The sequence below is a fragment of the Limulus polyphemus genome, unplaced genomic scaffold (genome assembly GCF_000517525.1).
Source record: "Limulus polyphemus unplaced genomic scaffold, Limulus_polyphemus-2.1.2 Scaffold2592, whole genome shotgun sequence".
NCBI classification, from domain to species: Eukaryota; Metazoa; Arthropoda; class Merostomata; order Xiphosura; family Limulidae; genus Limulus; species Limulus polyphemus.
The window spans coordinates 33,917-51,970 of record NW_013668202.1 but is presented as its reverse complement, the minus strand read 5'-3'; the positions used below and the strand labels follow the sequence as shown (position 1 = coordinate 51,970).

General features: G+C 34.3%; 1 protein-coding gene across 1 annotated transcript in view; it reads right to left on the bottom strand.

Moving 5' to 3' along the window:
- Positions 1-7,370: 7,370 nt before the first annotated feature.
- LOC106467378 (stress protein DDR48-like) overlaps positions 7,371-18,054 on the bottom strand; it is a gene marked incomplete at its 5' end in the record, with an annotated part of 29,079 nt that continues 18,395 nt past the window's right edge. Inside the window, 2 exons of the mRNA XM_013927730.2 lie at positions 7,371-8,139; positions 13,954-14,007. Of these exons, the coding sequence (XP_013783184.1) occupies positions 7,985-8,139; positions 13,954-14,007 (209 nt within the window). The remainder of the gene's footprint in view (positions 8,140-13,953; positions 14,008-18,054) is intronic.

The window sequence follows — 18,054 nt, the reverse complement described above, 5'->3', positions numbered from 1 at the left end:
TTGTATGATCATACAATAGCTAAAAGATCACCAGCACTAAGTTTGTTATGTAAATTAACAGGAAAGCAGACTTACAAATATATGTATCCATGTGTATAGTACAAACTATGAATCAACCAAGTGTATCAGTCTTTTCTCAAAAAAGTAATTCTGTTTAACTTAACTGGCTGATCTACTCCTTAAATGTAGCAGAATCCTTTCCCTGAGGAATTCTGTTTTTGTGCTTTCTGATGTCTGGTTTTCCTACAGTTTAACATACACAGCTTGTGCACTCTAACACTCCTCTCCATACCCTTCATCTAAACTGGCTGTATTGGAAGGCAAGCAACCTAAGTGATTAAAATCAATAAGGTTCTTGGTGAATGTTTTATAATCCATCCCATAATTCAAGGCATGATCATCACCATTGTTTCCAGCATGTATGTATTGAGCTTTGTCAGGTTTGCAGTGCATTATCAAGCATCTGCTTCACCAACCGAAAGAAAAGAAATATTCATTTTATTAGCTTCGGTAAACAATAAATAAAGTTGGATATGGTCACTAATGATGGCCATCTTGAATAAATGGAAGTAATCATGAAATACAAGATGACTGATCCATTAAGAGTCCTAATCAAGCTCCCCAGGTATGTGGGGTATAGTCAATGAAATCATTCTTTTTTGTGACTTAGCATTGCCGATATTAGGTAAATTGGTTACCAATGGTGGCCTTAGTAAAATCCAAGTTGGCCACCATGACAGGATTATTTCGGTTTGACTCCTTCTCAGAAAATGTTTTGTATATATTTATCTAGCATCCTGCCAAATTTTATGCTTTTATCCAAGAGCATACAATTGCTTCACATCATGTCACATATCAGCCACACTATTTCATGAGTTAATGCATTATTTGTCCCAGATTTTCTCAAAAGGCTTTTGTATCCATGTGATCCTTGCAGTATCTTGCTCCAGTTCAGATGATCTTACTTTGAAACCTTGCTTCTGGGAGAATCCAAGCTTCAATAAATACTGTCTGTTGAACTGATGTTTAGTGTAGCTTTCTTGGAATTGTTTGGATTGTCAATGAACATGGTTTGTCCACACCCTTCAAAAGCAAATACTGCAAATGGCAGTAATGAGAAATAACATTGCTTCTTCCAGTGTACATGCTCCGAGTTCTTTATTCTCCAGCCCAGAATTAAATGTCTTGCCTTTAGAACTGCACTTGTATCTTATGTTACACTACCACTCTTTTGGCTATTGTATTGAGTATTTTTTCAAAATGTGTGGTAAGTTTCAAAAATGGTTTAATGTTACTTGGTATAACTGGATATCTAAATGTCCAGTCCACATTTTATCACATTGGTCAGACCAATAAATCTGTCATTTTAGTGGTAATTTTTGAAACAGTTTTAAATTTGCAAGGATGATTACATTAATATTCATATACTCAAGGCAGTGGCAACCTTTCTGACAGTTGAGGCACATGCTATACACAGCTACATTTTCAACAAAATAAAATCAACATGTGCCATGTCCTACAGCTTCTCATCTCTGCAGAGCATGTTTCTAGCTTCCTCATTAGGCAATCTACAGCATCACTAGCCAAGCTCTCCTGATGGAAAACAGTGGGCCATTCTAGCACACTGGTGATATTTGTGGATGCACAGTCTCCTTATGCATAAATATTAAGTTGTGACTAAAGCTTTAGTAACAATTAATTAATGTTTTAGTAAACAATCATCAATTATAATTAAAAGATAATTAATGATCAAAACAATATGTTCAATTAGTGTTTAGATTAGGGACATGGATGAGCTGCAACTTCATTAAGAGTGAGTAAAATATATTACATTTTAAATGATGATCCAATGTTTTAAAACATGGCATTTTGATACCAAAAAACTTAGTGGTACCTTCATGCTAGATGAGGAAAAAAAGTAAGGTTGCTTAACCCATTAACTGCGGATGATGGATATTTCCGTCACTGAAGTTCTATGGCTCAGCTGCGAATGACGGAAATATCTGTCAGTCGCACATATATAACTATAACTCTATGCAAATGACAATAATTACCGTTTTATTGTGAATGATTGCAACTCAGTTTTATCTGAGTCAGAAAACAGCAACTGAGCTGCTCCTGCCACAGTTAATGATCGTGCTAATATCAAAAAATTTGTTGAAACAATTTATAAAAGGTAGCATGCATATACTTTCTGAACATTACCAAAAAAAAGGTAAAATTACAACTTACACAAGTAATTTGTTTGATGGCAGTAATTTGTCAGTGTTGACTTTATTTTTCATGTATGTCCATTTAGAATTCTTATTTGATAACCTTTTGTTTTTGAATAACAAAGTTAGATAAAAGAAAAATTAGTATATGGATTAAAAAACAACAACAACTACACACACACATTACCCATCAATGAGTTAAGAAAAAAAATGAGCAATTGTGAAAGTGAGAAAAAATATTAAGGTGCATCTTGAGAATGCATCTAGTTATGAACCATTCAACAAAGACCCTACAAAAAACTGGGAAAAATAATAGACATTTTGAAGAACTTTAAAAGTAGAACAACTGTACCTATGCAACTTCTAGACAGTCTTAGACCATCTTATTCAAAACTCCATAAACTGTATGGATTACCCAAAAATCATAAATCTGACACAACATAAAACCCATAATCTCCATACGCAACACTCCATTGGCATCCGTATCTTGGATACTCTTAAAGCTACTTCACCCTCTCCTTAACAAAATATCTTCACATTTAAATAGCACTGATGACTTTCTCAACAGGTTCTGCAAAGATGGCTTACAAATGAATTCAAACACTATCCTAAAAAAAATATTCTTGATGTTGCTTATATCTGCCCTTCCATTCCCATTGATATCCCAATAGAACTCAACAAAAATGCTCTCAGATTTGTTCTCAACAATAGTTATTTTAAATTCAATTCAGCTCTCTTCAAACAAAACAAAAGGGATTGCTATGGGAAACAATATTGCTATCAATTTGGTCTCTACTTTTATGCATTTCTTTGAATCATCAGTTCCTGCTCAGTGGAAATTTTGAAACTAATCTTGAACCAGCTAGGCAATATAGATATACTCATGGCACTTTTGGTATATGGAATCATGGGCTACTTTCTCTTTTGGAATTTGTTGAATTCTTTAATAATCAACTCCCCAACATAAAGCTCGCACTTACTTATACTGCTAATGTCTGGAAGTCTATATCCTTTCTTGATGCAATGGTCACTACTGAAAATAGCAAATTTATTACTACTGTATATTCCAAACCATGTATTAAATCCAATATTCTACACTATAACTCACACCATCCACTAGCTACCAAATGGAGTGTCATTAATAGTCAACGTAATAGAAGTGAAAACAAATATGTAATACTATGGACAGCAAGACACAAAACAAGTGGAAACTTCAAAAGCTGCTGTTGTCCAAAAGCTTTCCATAATAGTTACATTACTAAGACATTCCACAATTTTTACTCAGAAGATTTCAACAAACAGTACAGTGTTCAGCCACATACGTAGGTGAATCCAGTCATCCAATACATGATAACTTCAAAGAACAGATTCATGCCACTACAAATCTTGAAAACAAAGAAGTCACTGCTGAACATTACATCAACACACAGAGAATAATTAATGGAACACCTTATCAGATCTAATTTTCGATATTTGTGACAATTTTTTACTGGAAATTTAAAAAATCTCTTTTGATTCAATCCAAGTGCCTTTCCATAAACAGATACAATGCCTGGTCAATATAAATCTATTATTATTTCATATAAGATTTTTTTATTTTTTAACATTTACATTTATGATCAGTGACTAATATGTTCAACAATACTTTTGGCATGCTTCACCATTCCATTATATGGTTATAGTTTTATATTATTTTTGGTTATTATAATTTAAAATCAGTTTTGTAACCCGTGACATTCATATACCCTTGAAAAAGCTCTAAGCCAAAATGTTGGGTAGAATTAAAAACATTTATCTAAAGTTGTTTGTCATCTTCATTTTTAGAAAAAATTAGATTTCACAAAGCAAATCTGACCAGTGACTTGTCAAATTTAAGATACTAAACTACTCAATCTTCAGAATAGGGAGTTATACTTTTCACACGTAATACAAAGAGAGAGAGAAAGAAAGAGGACTGAGTACTAAAATAAACCTTTTAACGATTCAGTTCCATTTAAAGAATTACTTAAAGCTTTAATGTTTGGAAGAAAAATTAAAATGTATATTTTATCACAAAATACATTTTATTCTACTATTCTTATAATATCCTGTAAAATGGGGGTACAAAACAAAAATTATTCTAAGTTCTAATCACCATTTGGCTCCACTCTTGCTAGTTACCATCCTGGCAAAACTGATGAAATAAATAAAAAGCGAAGTCTGTTGCATTCAAGACAATCTTTAGAACAAGTACTTGGCTGAAGGGAAGCATGAAACCAACAAGAAGTATTTAATTTCAAACAATGCCACACATATGATGAAGACACCAGAAAAGAAAGTGTTTACTTATTTTCAAGGTTAAAAGGCTAATTTAGTACTCTAATGTAACAAACAGAATGCTCTACTTTCTAGAAAACTGAGGACATGAAAAAGGAAAGCTTAAGAAAAAAGTTTCTACACAGATATGATTCATCAAAACCAAAAACAGTGTAAGACATTATTCACTTCTCACAAGAGTAATTCACTTTATGTTTAACCTGACCATAATACTTAGTATATGATAAAAATGTGCATTTTTGGTGAAACCTAGTTCTCCTCAGCTTTTCCTGTAATAAATATAATCATACCAACAGCTCAAGTTTTTAGCCCAAATCTGGATCTCACACAATATCTCATTCTCTCCCCAAAGTTATGATGACTTAAGAACTTTTAAAAACTTAACACTATAGAGCTGTTATATGCTTTCAAAGTTAAAAAGATTTGAATTTTTTTTTAAGATACTAGAAAATACTAAGTAATGCCACAAAAAACATTTTGATATTAACACATTTAATGAACTTCTGTTAAGTTAGACCAGCACAGGTCTTGCAATCACCAAAGGAATAAACTTCCATAATGAATCAGAGTACAACTTTCTGCCTGTTCATCCTTATAAAATGTTGTAACAATGAACACACATCATACAAAAGTAACCACTTTGTTGCAGAACTGAAATTTTAATATTTTTATTCATTCCTGTATAACCACTTTTACAAGTCATTAAAAATTACTGACTGTTGTGGAGCATTGAGTTTACTTGTTTAGCTTAAGTTAAAAGCTAAACTGTTTGTGGCAAGACAACTTTAGCCACTACAAAACAAAGAAAATAACCTTACTTCTGATAAATATTTCAGACTAAAATTTGTTTTTCTTCTCAAAAATTAAATGTTTCACTAGCAAAGTTATCTTATGACAGTTAGATGGCTTTGCAGTTTCAACTTGGTTTTTTTTGTTTATTCCATTTCACAAACTTGAGGGACCCACACATAATAAGTTACTCAAGTACTGTCTATGTCAAAAATAGAGGGTGACTAAAAGACAAGATGTCAGAAACAGTCCCCTCAGCATTGAGTTAAGAATATCAGATATATCATACAGCATTACATAAATTCAAATTAGCGAAAATTATTTTTAGGAAGTTGAAGATATCCTTTTCAACCAACGTAGTATAAATTTGGATAAAAATTATATTACAAGGATAACAGAGTGTAAACAGTAAAGTATTAACTGTCTATTGATTTGATTATTTCATAATTATTCAACTTAAAGATTTTCCCAAAATGTCACATTCAACAAAACACTTTTTTACACCAGTACGATGTTATTATCCACATCTGCTGATCTACTTTATAAATATGTGTATGCCTAAATTAATAGGTTTTAGTTGCACATATTTACAGCCATTTTCTTTTTTTTTTTCTATATATGTATAATGGTTACAGTCATGTGCAGTACTTCCCTGATATATATATATATATATATATCAATAGCACTTATGTTTTGTCACATAGACGTCATTACTAATAATGGCTACCAACTTCGAATTTGAATAAAACTACACATTGGGTAATTAACATTAAGATATTTTAATAAACACTTGGATAATTTTGCATCTCAGTTCTTGCTTTTTTTCTTAACATTTTGGTGCGTGTACTCATAATTCAAACTGAAGCTGCAATGAAAAGCAGCACAAGCCTTAATAAAACCAAAATGGAGGGCTAGCATTAAGCTATGGAGATTGGTTCTAAATGGAACTGCTACAAATTGGTGCTAGTTTGAAAGTAAATGTATTCATTCATATGTTGCCACATTTTCATTAATACTTGTGCAGCAGGCATATATTTCTCCACCAAGGTACCCAATTTCCATGAGCCAACTTAAGAGTATGAGTCTGTCTACATTAGAAGACCATGAAAATTCAAGATATTACAGTACTTTTGACTGAAAGTTCTCATAATATATCTCAATAACAATTTCTGAAGTATGAATGGAATCGGCTTAGGAGTGAGGGGGTCAGACAGAAGGTCAAAGTTCAACATAAAACACTGCACAATTTTCTGAGTGTCTTTTTTTAACACAAGTCTTCCTGTTCTAAGTATTTGTATAGATTTTGATGTACAGATGTTTATAGAACTTGTATTGAAGCTAATCATATTGCTAATAGCTACCTGCAGCGAAATCAGAACACTGCAAAAAGTTGTGATCTGATCTTTGATAACATATTCTCAAATTGTGGTTGTGAATATATTAAAAAATTATATGAAAAATGTGTATACATATGGAGTATATATATATATATATATACATTAAGGATTCAAAACTGATCAAAAATTATATTTTTACATTTGACCTTCCTACTGACCTCTTCAATTAAAAAGGTAAGGTAAACTATTAATTTAAAGATGTTTTGAATAACGTGTTTTGATTATTTGATACTTTGAGCAATTCACTTTCAACAAAATTTAGGCACAGTGTTTTGAAAATTGACCAATTGTGCACATTCATAAGTGAAATGTAAATAGGCAGAAATTTTTTTATGAGAAAATATTCCAAAATGTTAAGCAAATTAAAATGTATATTTATACGCTTTAGGCTAAAAAATTGTAATTTTAAAAAACAAATCCAAGCATTAATTTTATTAGATTAAAATATGGTCAATTATATGCATTTAAATTTATATTTGAAGTAATTTACTCTTGCATTTACTTTTAATTTACATTGAATTTTCTTTCTTTTTTATGCTCAAACATCATAGATCCAAAATAAAACTAGAATCTATATTTTGACTCTGCATGTTAAAGTCAGTTGTAAATGGCAGTATTTTTTCAGAAAAGTACATTACGCCTGACTGTTTATTGATTTTTTTCATGAAATTTCTTGCCTTTAGAAATACTTTTAACTGGTATATTTGATTCACAGATCTAGGTTCACCCAAAGGAAGTATTATGCTGACTACACAACCCCATTTGGAAAATCATAAAAACACATTACTGAGAATTTATTCAAAGAATCAATTATTTCATAATGTACTGTAATTCAGCAACTCCAACACTGTTATTTTCTTTTATAAACAATCAAAATCTACAGTTAAATATGGTTTATACTGAAACAGATGGGAGGTGAAAGCCTAAAATATTACAGACATCAAAATTTTAAGATGAACAAAGATACTGATGCACTTAATTGCTAAACACTACTCATGTTCAGAAACATACACTTCTTTTCCCCCTACATAAATTTACATAGGTTTAAAGTCATCACTTTTAATAACCATGATAATAAAAATGTTGTCTTTCATGTCCATTTTGAATTAAAAACCATATGACAGAAAAGTCTGTCATAGATGTTGGCATACCGAGTTACATTTTACTTTTTTTACTATTATTTTTAGCTGTGCAGAAACATTTGAGTGTCATGTAGACAATATAAATGTCGGAACTTCTTTTGGTAACGTGAGAATGATCCAATGTTGTTTAATATCGACGCGGAGGAAAGGGTCCTCCTCCTGCACGTGAAGGACCATAACCAGCTGATGTATCATTACAATTATCACGTGCTTTGTCATAGGAGGAGGCCCCTCTGTAGTTGCCATAACCATAACGATCATCACTAGGGGCCCTGCTGGCACCTATAGAAATAAGTTGGTGACATCAGAGAAAACTATAACCAATAACAAAGATAGTATATGGAAAAGGACACAGTAATAAAATAACTACAAATGAAAGACATTTGTTGCACAGGTTTTTAAAGAGCTGATACTGTTTTTTTTCTTTGCTGTTTCTCCCACAGAAAAAAAAAAGTTCTAAACAACTAACATACTTGTGATATTTAATTACATTTATTTTCATGTACATTCGAGAACTTTTTATGGCTTTTATGACATTTTTGTTATATAAGAACTAAGTTTCACAGATAAAATAAACAGTATATATTTATGTATATGCCCATATGTGTTAAATCTGTACTTTGAATGAACATTAACATTTTGCCATAAAATAAAATTTATATAATCATTTCTAAAGACCTATTCTATGTATAAAGATCATCATTTTCATATAAAAAGTATTGCATTACTATTTTTTTCAAAACCTTTTCCTGTTATTAATCCACAATGATCATGCAATTTTGATTAAAAAAGATGGATATGCCTATAATTTAGTTTAAATATGACTTGTTAGCCATGTGATGATGATTATTATGTATTAAAAACAGATAAACAAGACATATAATATGGTTTAAAATATTTCCTCGTTATTTGTCTTTTTATAGTTAAGATAAAATATGACTATTTTAGATGACTTTCTATGGTCTTTTAGAAATCACACCAACACGGGCCTAAGCTTTAAAGGTCACACTTTGATACCGAAATATGCTTATGAAAAAAGTTATAATTTTCTTATACTGAAAATGTATTTCCAATAGGTATTTATCTCCTCTCACAAGCTTAGCTATTCTTTTTTGTGCTGCCTTCTATATGCACATTTTTTATAATGCACGCCACAAGCCTCTGTTGGAAATATCATGTTCCAATATGTCTCACATGCATATCATCATGTGTCATCTCTTAACCAATAGTAGCATGTGACTTCCTCTACTGAACCTTTACTTTGAAGTTCGGCAGAAAGCACGAGCACCAGAAAGTGGAGAGGAAGGGTGGGAAGTGTGAGAGGAAGTAAGTACCTATCAGAAATACATTTTCAGTATAGGAAAATTATAATTTCCGATACGGTACTTACCTATTCTTACAAGCCTAGCTAGAACCATACACACTGAAAAGGAGGAGGGACTGGTGCGAGGGAACAAAAGAAGTACCCCCTAAAGCGTCCAAAGGATACCTCTGAACTTGAGAGACAGAGATCCGAAGAGGGGAACCGCACAACATTTTAGCCAGGTATAATCTTCCCCCTTGTGTACATGCACACTGATAGAAATGTAAGGTGTAGAATGGCTATGGTGAATCAGACCATATTCGCTAATTCAACGACATCCAAAACTTCCCAGTGGGGCACCGATATCTACGCGGGGGTAGGATGAGAATCATATCATCTTCACCTCAAACCCAAAAATGGGGGTTTTAAGACTCGCACTGATATCTGGGTATACCATGGCGACAGGATGTCCATCAAATGGAATCAACTAGTACCATCCAAAGACAATAACATCCCTGTAAGAAGAATGAGGAACAGTCCAAGAGAGCACTGGAACCAATCCACTAACTACGCAGTGATGAAAGACACAGACGGAGCAAATCGAGTGTAATAACAATAAGGAGGCCACTTCAACCAGAAGGTGACGGCTCAACTCTATTGGTTGTGGGAGGCCACATCATCCAATTAGGAGGCAGCTCAACTCCAGTGTTGGTTTGTAAAATGATCAGGAAGCCACGTCAACCAGCAAGGTAATGGCTCAACTCCTCTGGAGGCCACATCACATCTACACCATCAGAACACCACTGCCCTATTTTCAATTGAATGGTCTGGGGAACTCATTCAGGAGGGTGCCTCCATGGTCCACCACCCCAGCAGCTTGGACCTGAAAGTGACAAGGACTCCCATACTCTACTTGAAGAAAGGGTGACTATGTTTTGGAGAGCCCAGAGGAATGTCACCATCAGAGACAGTGCAATGGGTGACCACAAAAACCTATTTTGAAAAGCAGCTCATACCTGGTTATTCATGCAGGCATGGGCAGCAATCCCCTTCTGCTTTACCCATGTAGTCCATGGGTGGTAAGGTCTAGGATGGGCATGTTTATGAAGCAATGACATCAAGAGGTTATTCACCTACAAGTGATCTTGTGGAACACCCCATCTAAACGGTGAACATGTGTAGCCATGGACTAAAAAGTGAGTTAACATGGCAGACAGTGCAGATTTAGAATTAAAAAGTACCTGGACAGGCACCACTCACCACAGAGAGGGATCTGTGATAAAAAGGGAGAGAAAAGGCCCCTGAAAAAAAAAGAGAAGAAAACTTGCCATTCAAAATCACACCAAAGTCTGTAAAATGGCTACAGGTGGTAGACGAAACCCTGATGCAGAGAAAAGCACGACACAATGAAGACAGTGGGAGATGAACGTATTGGGAGTGGTCCACATATTGGATTGGAGAATCTCCCTCATCAGATGATGAATACAAGAAGCGAGGGAAAATATGAGATGTCTGATTTCATGGAGGGAACATGGAACAAGTTACAGGAGGAAGAAAGCAGGGAAGAGTAGGCAAAACAAACCAAAAGGCAGACCCAATTCATAAGGGTAGAAGGGGAAAGATCAGAAAGGGAGGAGGAGGATTCCCGTGGGATAAATAGACAGTTGCACATACCCCAAAATAGTGCAGTACATACAATATAACAATGAAGGTCCGTTAATGGACACAGATGTCTCTCTAGATGCAGTCAAGGGTAAAGATGGGATACAAAAGGCAGGGAAATAGGAGAAAAGGATGAACAACCACCCTGAGCTGCTGAGGTTTTAGGTAGAAAGGAACAATTGCGATAAAGGGTAGATGATACGTCTATGGCAAACAGACCCACTGTCAATTACCACAGGCCAACAGAAGGAGGAAATAAGTTAAGGGAAAGATGAAACAAGGAGCATGGGGGAAAGTGATTCAAACGGAGGTAAAGTGAGGACAAGGAGGACCACATTAATGTCCCATCTGGAAGAGCAAAACATCTCGGCAGCTGTCAAATCTTGAAGGAACTCATGAGCCCAGTAAGAACAGGAGAAAGGAAGACATTATGATATCTGGAAAAACAAAATGTAGGGGATAGGAGTGCCCAATACCCTGAAAGCGCGAGTACCAAAGAACCACAGTCGCACAGCCAAAGAAGAAATTTCATAAAATAAGCCACAGATGGCTTGTCAGCAGGAAATCCTCTGTTAGCAGACCAACAGTGGAAGACTTTCCACTTATATTTGTAGACTTCTCAAGATAATGGTCATAAAGAACCAGCTAACATGGAGGCAACTTGACGTGTGAAACCGGATCCTCTCACCAAGAACCAGACAAAAACCTAGGCATGAAGACGGATGACAGGGAGATTAAGATGTAGGAGGTTGGATCAAGGGTGACAAAAAAGGAAGGGAGAAAGAGGAAGAAGAACTGGTGGTGTCAGGAGCAGATGCTGTAACCTGGGAAACCAAGCTTGTGCTAGCCAAAACAGTGCTATCAGGAGGACTCGGTAAGAAGTGGAATGGACCAGAGAAATCACCCAATGTAGCAGCTGGATTGGAGGGTACACATACAGGTATTTGTGAGACAAATTCTGGCTGAAAGCATAGACTGCCAAGGCCAGAGGATGAAGTATACATGACTAAAAGAAGGGCAACTTGGAATAATTGGAGAGAACTCTAATGATGGCAAAGGTCCCAAAAAAGGAGAGGATCCAATGTCCACTCCATAGGATAGCCATGGTCCAGTCACAAAAGATGATCTGCAACTGGTTTGATAGCTCGCTGTGATAGCTATTCTTGAACCACCTCTGACAGATGCTGGCATGTCACAGGATCTGGAGGAAGAAGAAAGGAAACGGGACAAGGAGAGAGAGAGAGAGGAGGAGAGGAAAGAAATTGGAAAACAAATCCTTCTGACAGAACCCGTATCACCCACTCATCCTCAACAAAGGGATTCCACCAAGAGAGAAAGTCCAACAGTTGAGCTCCTATTGGCCCCGAACCTACAGGGTAATCACTGATAATGTTGGCGATGGATGTTTCATCATTGAGGAAACTGACGAAAAGAGATACTCCAACTAGCAGGAATGGGTAATGAGACTGAATGGGCAACAAAAGACGTGAGGGTGGATTGCTGACGGGCTGATGTAACCCAAGACTCGATAGTTTCTTGGACAGTACCAAAGACACGACATCGCTAAAAAGTAGTAAGATGTAAGTCATGTAGATATGAAGAGAGTAAACTGAATTGGGCCAATACAACTACCCTAACAACAGGGTCCCAACAGCAAAGAAACCAGGAAAGAATGTGCAGGGTATCTGCAGAAAACTCTCAGGATTGTGCCTCAAAGAGGAGATGTACGGAAGAAAGATGCTGTGGAATGGTGGTTAGGGTAAGACAAAGGGTAAAATATTGCACATGGGTAAAACTAACATTATAATTGGGAGTCACCCCCAAAGAGGTAACAACGAACCCAACAACTGCTGATCCAAAAATGGATAGCTAGCAGGATGGTAAGAAAGGGTATGCTGATTCAAGGTTCTCAGGAGGGTGGGTGGGGGGAGGGGAGAAGAAAAAGCCATATAAAGGTAGAGGGGAATAAGATATAGAGGAAAGGGATAAAACATCACAAACCTGAGACAAAATCCGTGAAGAGAGAGAATTAGGTAGTAAGTGGGAAAAAATGGTAAACTCTGGAGGCAGAAAAAGACGAGCAAATCCTCGTCATTATGTAGAATTTTCACCGATTCAGGAGGAGCCTGGGCGATGTCAGGGGACAAAGGTTGATCATGTAGCATTCAATCTCCGACGTATAAAAGCAGAAAGATCTTCTGTTGGGTTGTCCGCACCCGAGGCCTGAGAAACAACATTAGTTGTTGGTGTCACTCCCGAAGTGGTAATGCAAACTTCGGAATTTATAATGCAAAACAGAACTCACAAGTGATCAAGTTTTCCCAAAACAGATGGCAACAAATCGAACTGGTTTATAGTAGAAAAGTTCAAAAAGAGACCATTATTGGTGGGAAAAAAGTGTTTCATTGTCACATGGAAGCTTTAGCACAAAAAAAAAACGTCTGATCTCAAACCCTGCTAAACGAGAAGTGAAGGTTTGCTAGAAGAATGTAGAGGGAGTCACGTGAGCAGGCTGGGCTACTATTGGTTAAGAGATGACACACGATGATTTGCATGAGACACACGTTGGAACATAATATTTCGAACAGAAGGGGATGCGCAAGGCTTGTGGCACGCGTTATGAAAAGTTCGCATATAGAGGGCAGCACTGAAGGAGAATACCTAATTTTGTAAGAAGAGGTAAGTACCGTATCAGAAGTAATAGTCACATCAGTAGTGAAGTGAGAGTAATCACCCAAAATGGCATGTCTTGCATCTACTATCTCCCATACTCAAGTGTATTAAATACGAGTATTAGGCTATTACAAGCTTTTTCACAAGTAACTGTAAATATTAGTTTTGAGACAGATACGTATCGCATCAAACCTTGTTATGAAGTCTTATGCTTTTCTTTCGGGCAATGGTCATTTCAGCTATTTATAACCTTTCTTTTATATACAGTGGTGATTTTTAGGCATCTATCTGTTTTATGTTTGAATTTGAGTTACCCTAATTAATGTTCATCAGTATAACATTCAAGTTATACACAAATGAAACTTGGGTTAATAAACTGTTATTTTCTCTTCGTTATTACTTTTCAGAATGAACAGTGATTAGCAGTGGCAAATGAGGAAGTAATAAAACAAACCTACCTGAGTCATACTGCTGTTCATAGCCACTGCCAACTGTGTACGATCCCCAACCACCTGAAAATATAAACAAAACTTTTGAATAAATATTTTGCATATCATTCATTGTTCATGATCACGCTATTCATCTGTTTTCAGAAATTAACCTTTACTTCTGATTTAGAACAAATCAAATACACACAAAGTAACATATTCCAATATTTACCAATGTCAATTAGCTCCAAAATACATACATAAGGTACACATACCATATGCTCAAACTAATAGACAAATATTAGTGTTTCCTCTTTTGTCATTAAAGTATCATTCAATAGTACAGACTGGGCAACACAGTATGGAAAGAAAGATAAGGTATGCAATTTCAGCTCTATAAAAAGAAGTTATGTATCAAACATCTCAGCACAATATTTCACATGTTTGTTCAATTTGAATATTTGTGAAAAGCTATACATTGGCTATCTGCATTAGTTGTTCAAAATTTTGAATTGACAACAATGATGGCATTTGACCATCACTCTCATAATGTAACCATGGTGCAAAAGTGCAAAGCTCAATTTTGTAGCAACAGGATGAGAACCATGAACTAGTATGGCATACTAACAACAAGGCCACACCAGCCATTAAGAAATGAAATACAACATTTTGATGAGTTGATGCAACCATGATGAAATTATGCATTCTGGACACTTTTTGTGTTAATTTTAGTCTTTCTCTCTCTCTACACAAATACATTATTTGAAAACTTTATAGCTATCTTTCTTTTTGCAAAATTTTCTCATTATAAATAACTCCTAATTTAATGGAAGAAATTTGTATTGAAATATATGTGATGTGAAGTGGGCACAAATAAAACCAAATTATTATAAGTAATAAATGCATCACTGGAATAATACTTATCAACTTTTAATGTTACCGATTTGAATAAAACATTCATAAAATATCTAAACTGAAAAGCAAAACAAGAAAAAATGTATATTAAATTGATTTTTCATGACATGACTATATTAAAATTTGAATGAAAAAAAGACAAATCATGTTCTGTAAAGAATTAACTATGGATGAGACAACTGTAATTTTAACATTAGCATAATAGCAAAAGGTTTGAAAGTTCACTTTATACTCTCATGCTTTAAACTGCATTTGTTCATTTATGTAATAAACAAAAAATCTCTTAAGGAAAAGTAACAATACATTATCACACAAAAATATTTATATGAACTTAAAACAAGTTTTAAACCAACTTTTGTAGAACACAACTGTCCTAATTAAAATAATTATAATGAAAATAATATCAAGAGTTAATACATTCTTTTTATTATTAATATATTAATTTTATGAAAGTTACATATTTACTAATGCCTATGTCTGATGCATCTGAATGTTAGGTGTTCAACAACATATCAGAACATAAGGTTTAGGCTCTCCTGAATATTACAAAAATATAATGAAAATGCAAAAGTGTTTGACATCAATAAAGAAAAGAAAGCTATGATAATGCAGGCAATACCCAGATTACAAAAGTACTTGTTTTGTCATAAACAAAGTAATATTTATGTTTGGTACTTTTGCAATATGTATACATACATAATCATTATGCATTGCTACTTAATGATATTTGATAACTGTCAATATGTCCACCATATTATGCTAAAAGTGAATGATTAACTTTTAATCAGCACTTGTTATTAGCTCAGAATGTTAGGAGTCCTCTAGAATCCCAAGTTGATTTAACTAAGTTCTCTTTAGCTCTTCTCAACATTAAAATGGTGAAATTAATGTTTGAGCCAAGAATATTTTGACAATTAAAAAAAAAAAAACAATTCTCAAAAGTGAATGACTGACAAATTTTTGGCATTTCAAATTACATAAACCCATAGCGTGAATTAAAATGTATCAGATCTGGTTACTGCTTATGGTAAAACTTGCTACAACTTACAAAAACTTCAACAGTTAAAGATTTTAAACACTAGCAGCTTGAAATATGTAACTTAAGCAAGTGAACTTAAAATGTTAAGAGACGCTTATAAGAAAAAAACTAGATGTACGTATGCAAAGTCCAAGAAAGTGTCTGTTTCAAGAGTAAATAAAATTAAGAGCAACAAATATTCATATTTCTTGCTTTTGAAGTTCATATGTCATGTTGTAGCCTACAGAGTGCATAATTCTTCTCATGATTCATGGCATGTGGACATCCTACTGATGTCACGAAAGTACAAATTGCAATGTTAAGCATCCCTTATGTGACATCATTTTTAGTGTCTACTGACTGACTGATGGACAACACACACACAACTGTACAGTGGTGGAAGTGACCCTTCCAGACAGCCTTTAGCCACCTTTCAGGGAAATAAAATGTTATATGTAACAAACTAAGATACTTGTAATTCATCACATCATGAATATTACAACAAACAGGCAACATCTGTGCAATAATGGTGTGGACTGGCTGCTATAATAGACCTTGAATTCAAATTTGCTAACTACTTAACAGTCAAAAAGTGGTAACCATGTTATATTGAATTAGAAAATTTTTATAAGTCACTGATTAACGAAACATACATTCAGGTGGTAATACAATATGTTATAAAAATAAACAATGATAATAAACATGTGCCAAACTTTTTTAATTAAAATAAACAACAAATGATTTTTGAAAGATTACATATGATTATCATACACATGTGCTCACATTTTATACAAAAAAAAAAATACAGCACATGCTGTTTACCTCTGAGCCATTTAATGAATATTTCATACAGAGCACTATAGAGACACACACATTGAATTACCAAAAATTTCACAATCTTTGTCTTATTATTATTATATCATAAAGTTGACAAAGAACTTCATAAAGTATCTTTCTTCTTTTAAATGTTAACTATTTAGGGCTTTTCATCAAGATGACTATAAACATACATTTCAGTTAACTTGAGGGCTAGGAATGGGTTAATACACTTGCACAGTGATTTCTTCGCAATTTGCTGCTGTAATATTACACTCTGGGGCTGCATGTATGGTATAAAAATGATGAAGACACTTATTTAAAGTATTAAATGTCATTAGATTTTAATTCTATTCTTTATTAGTATACTTCATAATAAACATTGTTTTGTACTGTTAGCTTAATAAATGTATTTAGGGTTAACCTAAATCTCCTAAGCTGGCCAAACCTTGAGAAACAATGCATTCTAAAGTTTACAAGTAGAAACATAAGGGTGTATTTGATTAGCTATACTGATTGTCAAGTTGACTTTCAGTTTTTCTCTAACAACATAGCTTGCTGTGATCATAAGTTAATATTAATGTACGTTTATGTTAAACTGGGAACTATGACTGGCCTAGTGCAGTGGTTCCTAACTTTTTCACCACTAAGGACCCCCTTTTTATCATTGTTTTTTCCCAACAGATCCCATGTTTTTGAAAGGTTCTGTCTACCCAACAAACTGTTTTTATTAACTAATAATTAACTCATTTTCCTATTTTTCACTGAGTGTGCAATTTAAAAAACAGCAATATTAAAAAATGTACTTGTTTAATGAGATGGTATTACCCTTGTGGACCCCCAGGTTAGGAATCACTCGCTTTGTGGTTCAAAAAATGAAATACCGTACTGTTTACAGTGACTTAGAGTAGGCCACCATGTTCATTACCCTTACATATCCTCAGCCGAGTTGTTAGGAAAATATACTTCTGAAACTTTAAATGAAATTAATATAAACTCAAGCCAAGTATTAACAACAAGAAAATCCTCATCAGAAATTAAAGCATCCAGTAAGTGTCCTACACAACCTAAAAGTTTGTAACGTTTCTTTCTTGTTTTTGACTTGTCAGATAACAGTTTGTTTGCAAACATATGATAAATTAATTATCCATATTCTGAACGAAAATTTAATGTAAGAGCTTTTGCTTTTTGTTAGAGTTTTTTACTCTCTGCAAGATTTCCTGGTCACCAAATGAGATGTTGTATTTGAAAAGAACAGTACCATTCTGCACAGCAACAACATTGAGGCATAGCATCTCACATCTGTAAATTATATGGGCCTGCATGACTGCCAGTGGTAGTAGTTCCTTGTCTATCACAAATGATTCAATGAAAACCAACAA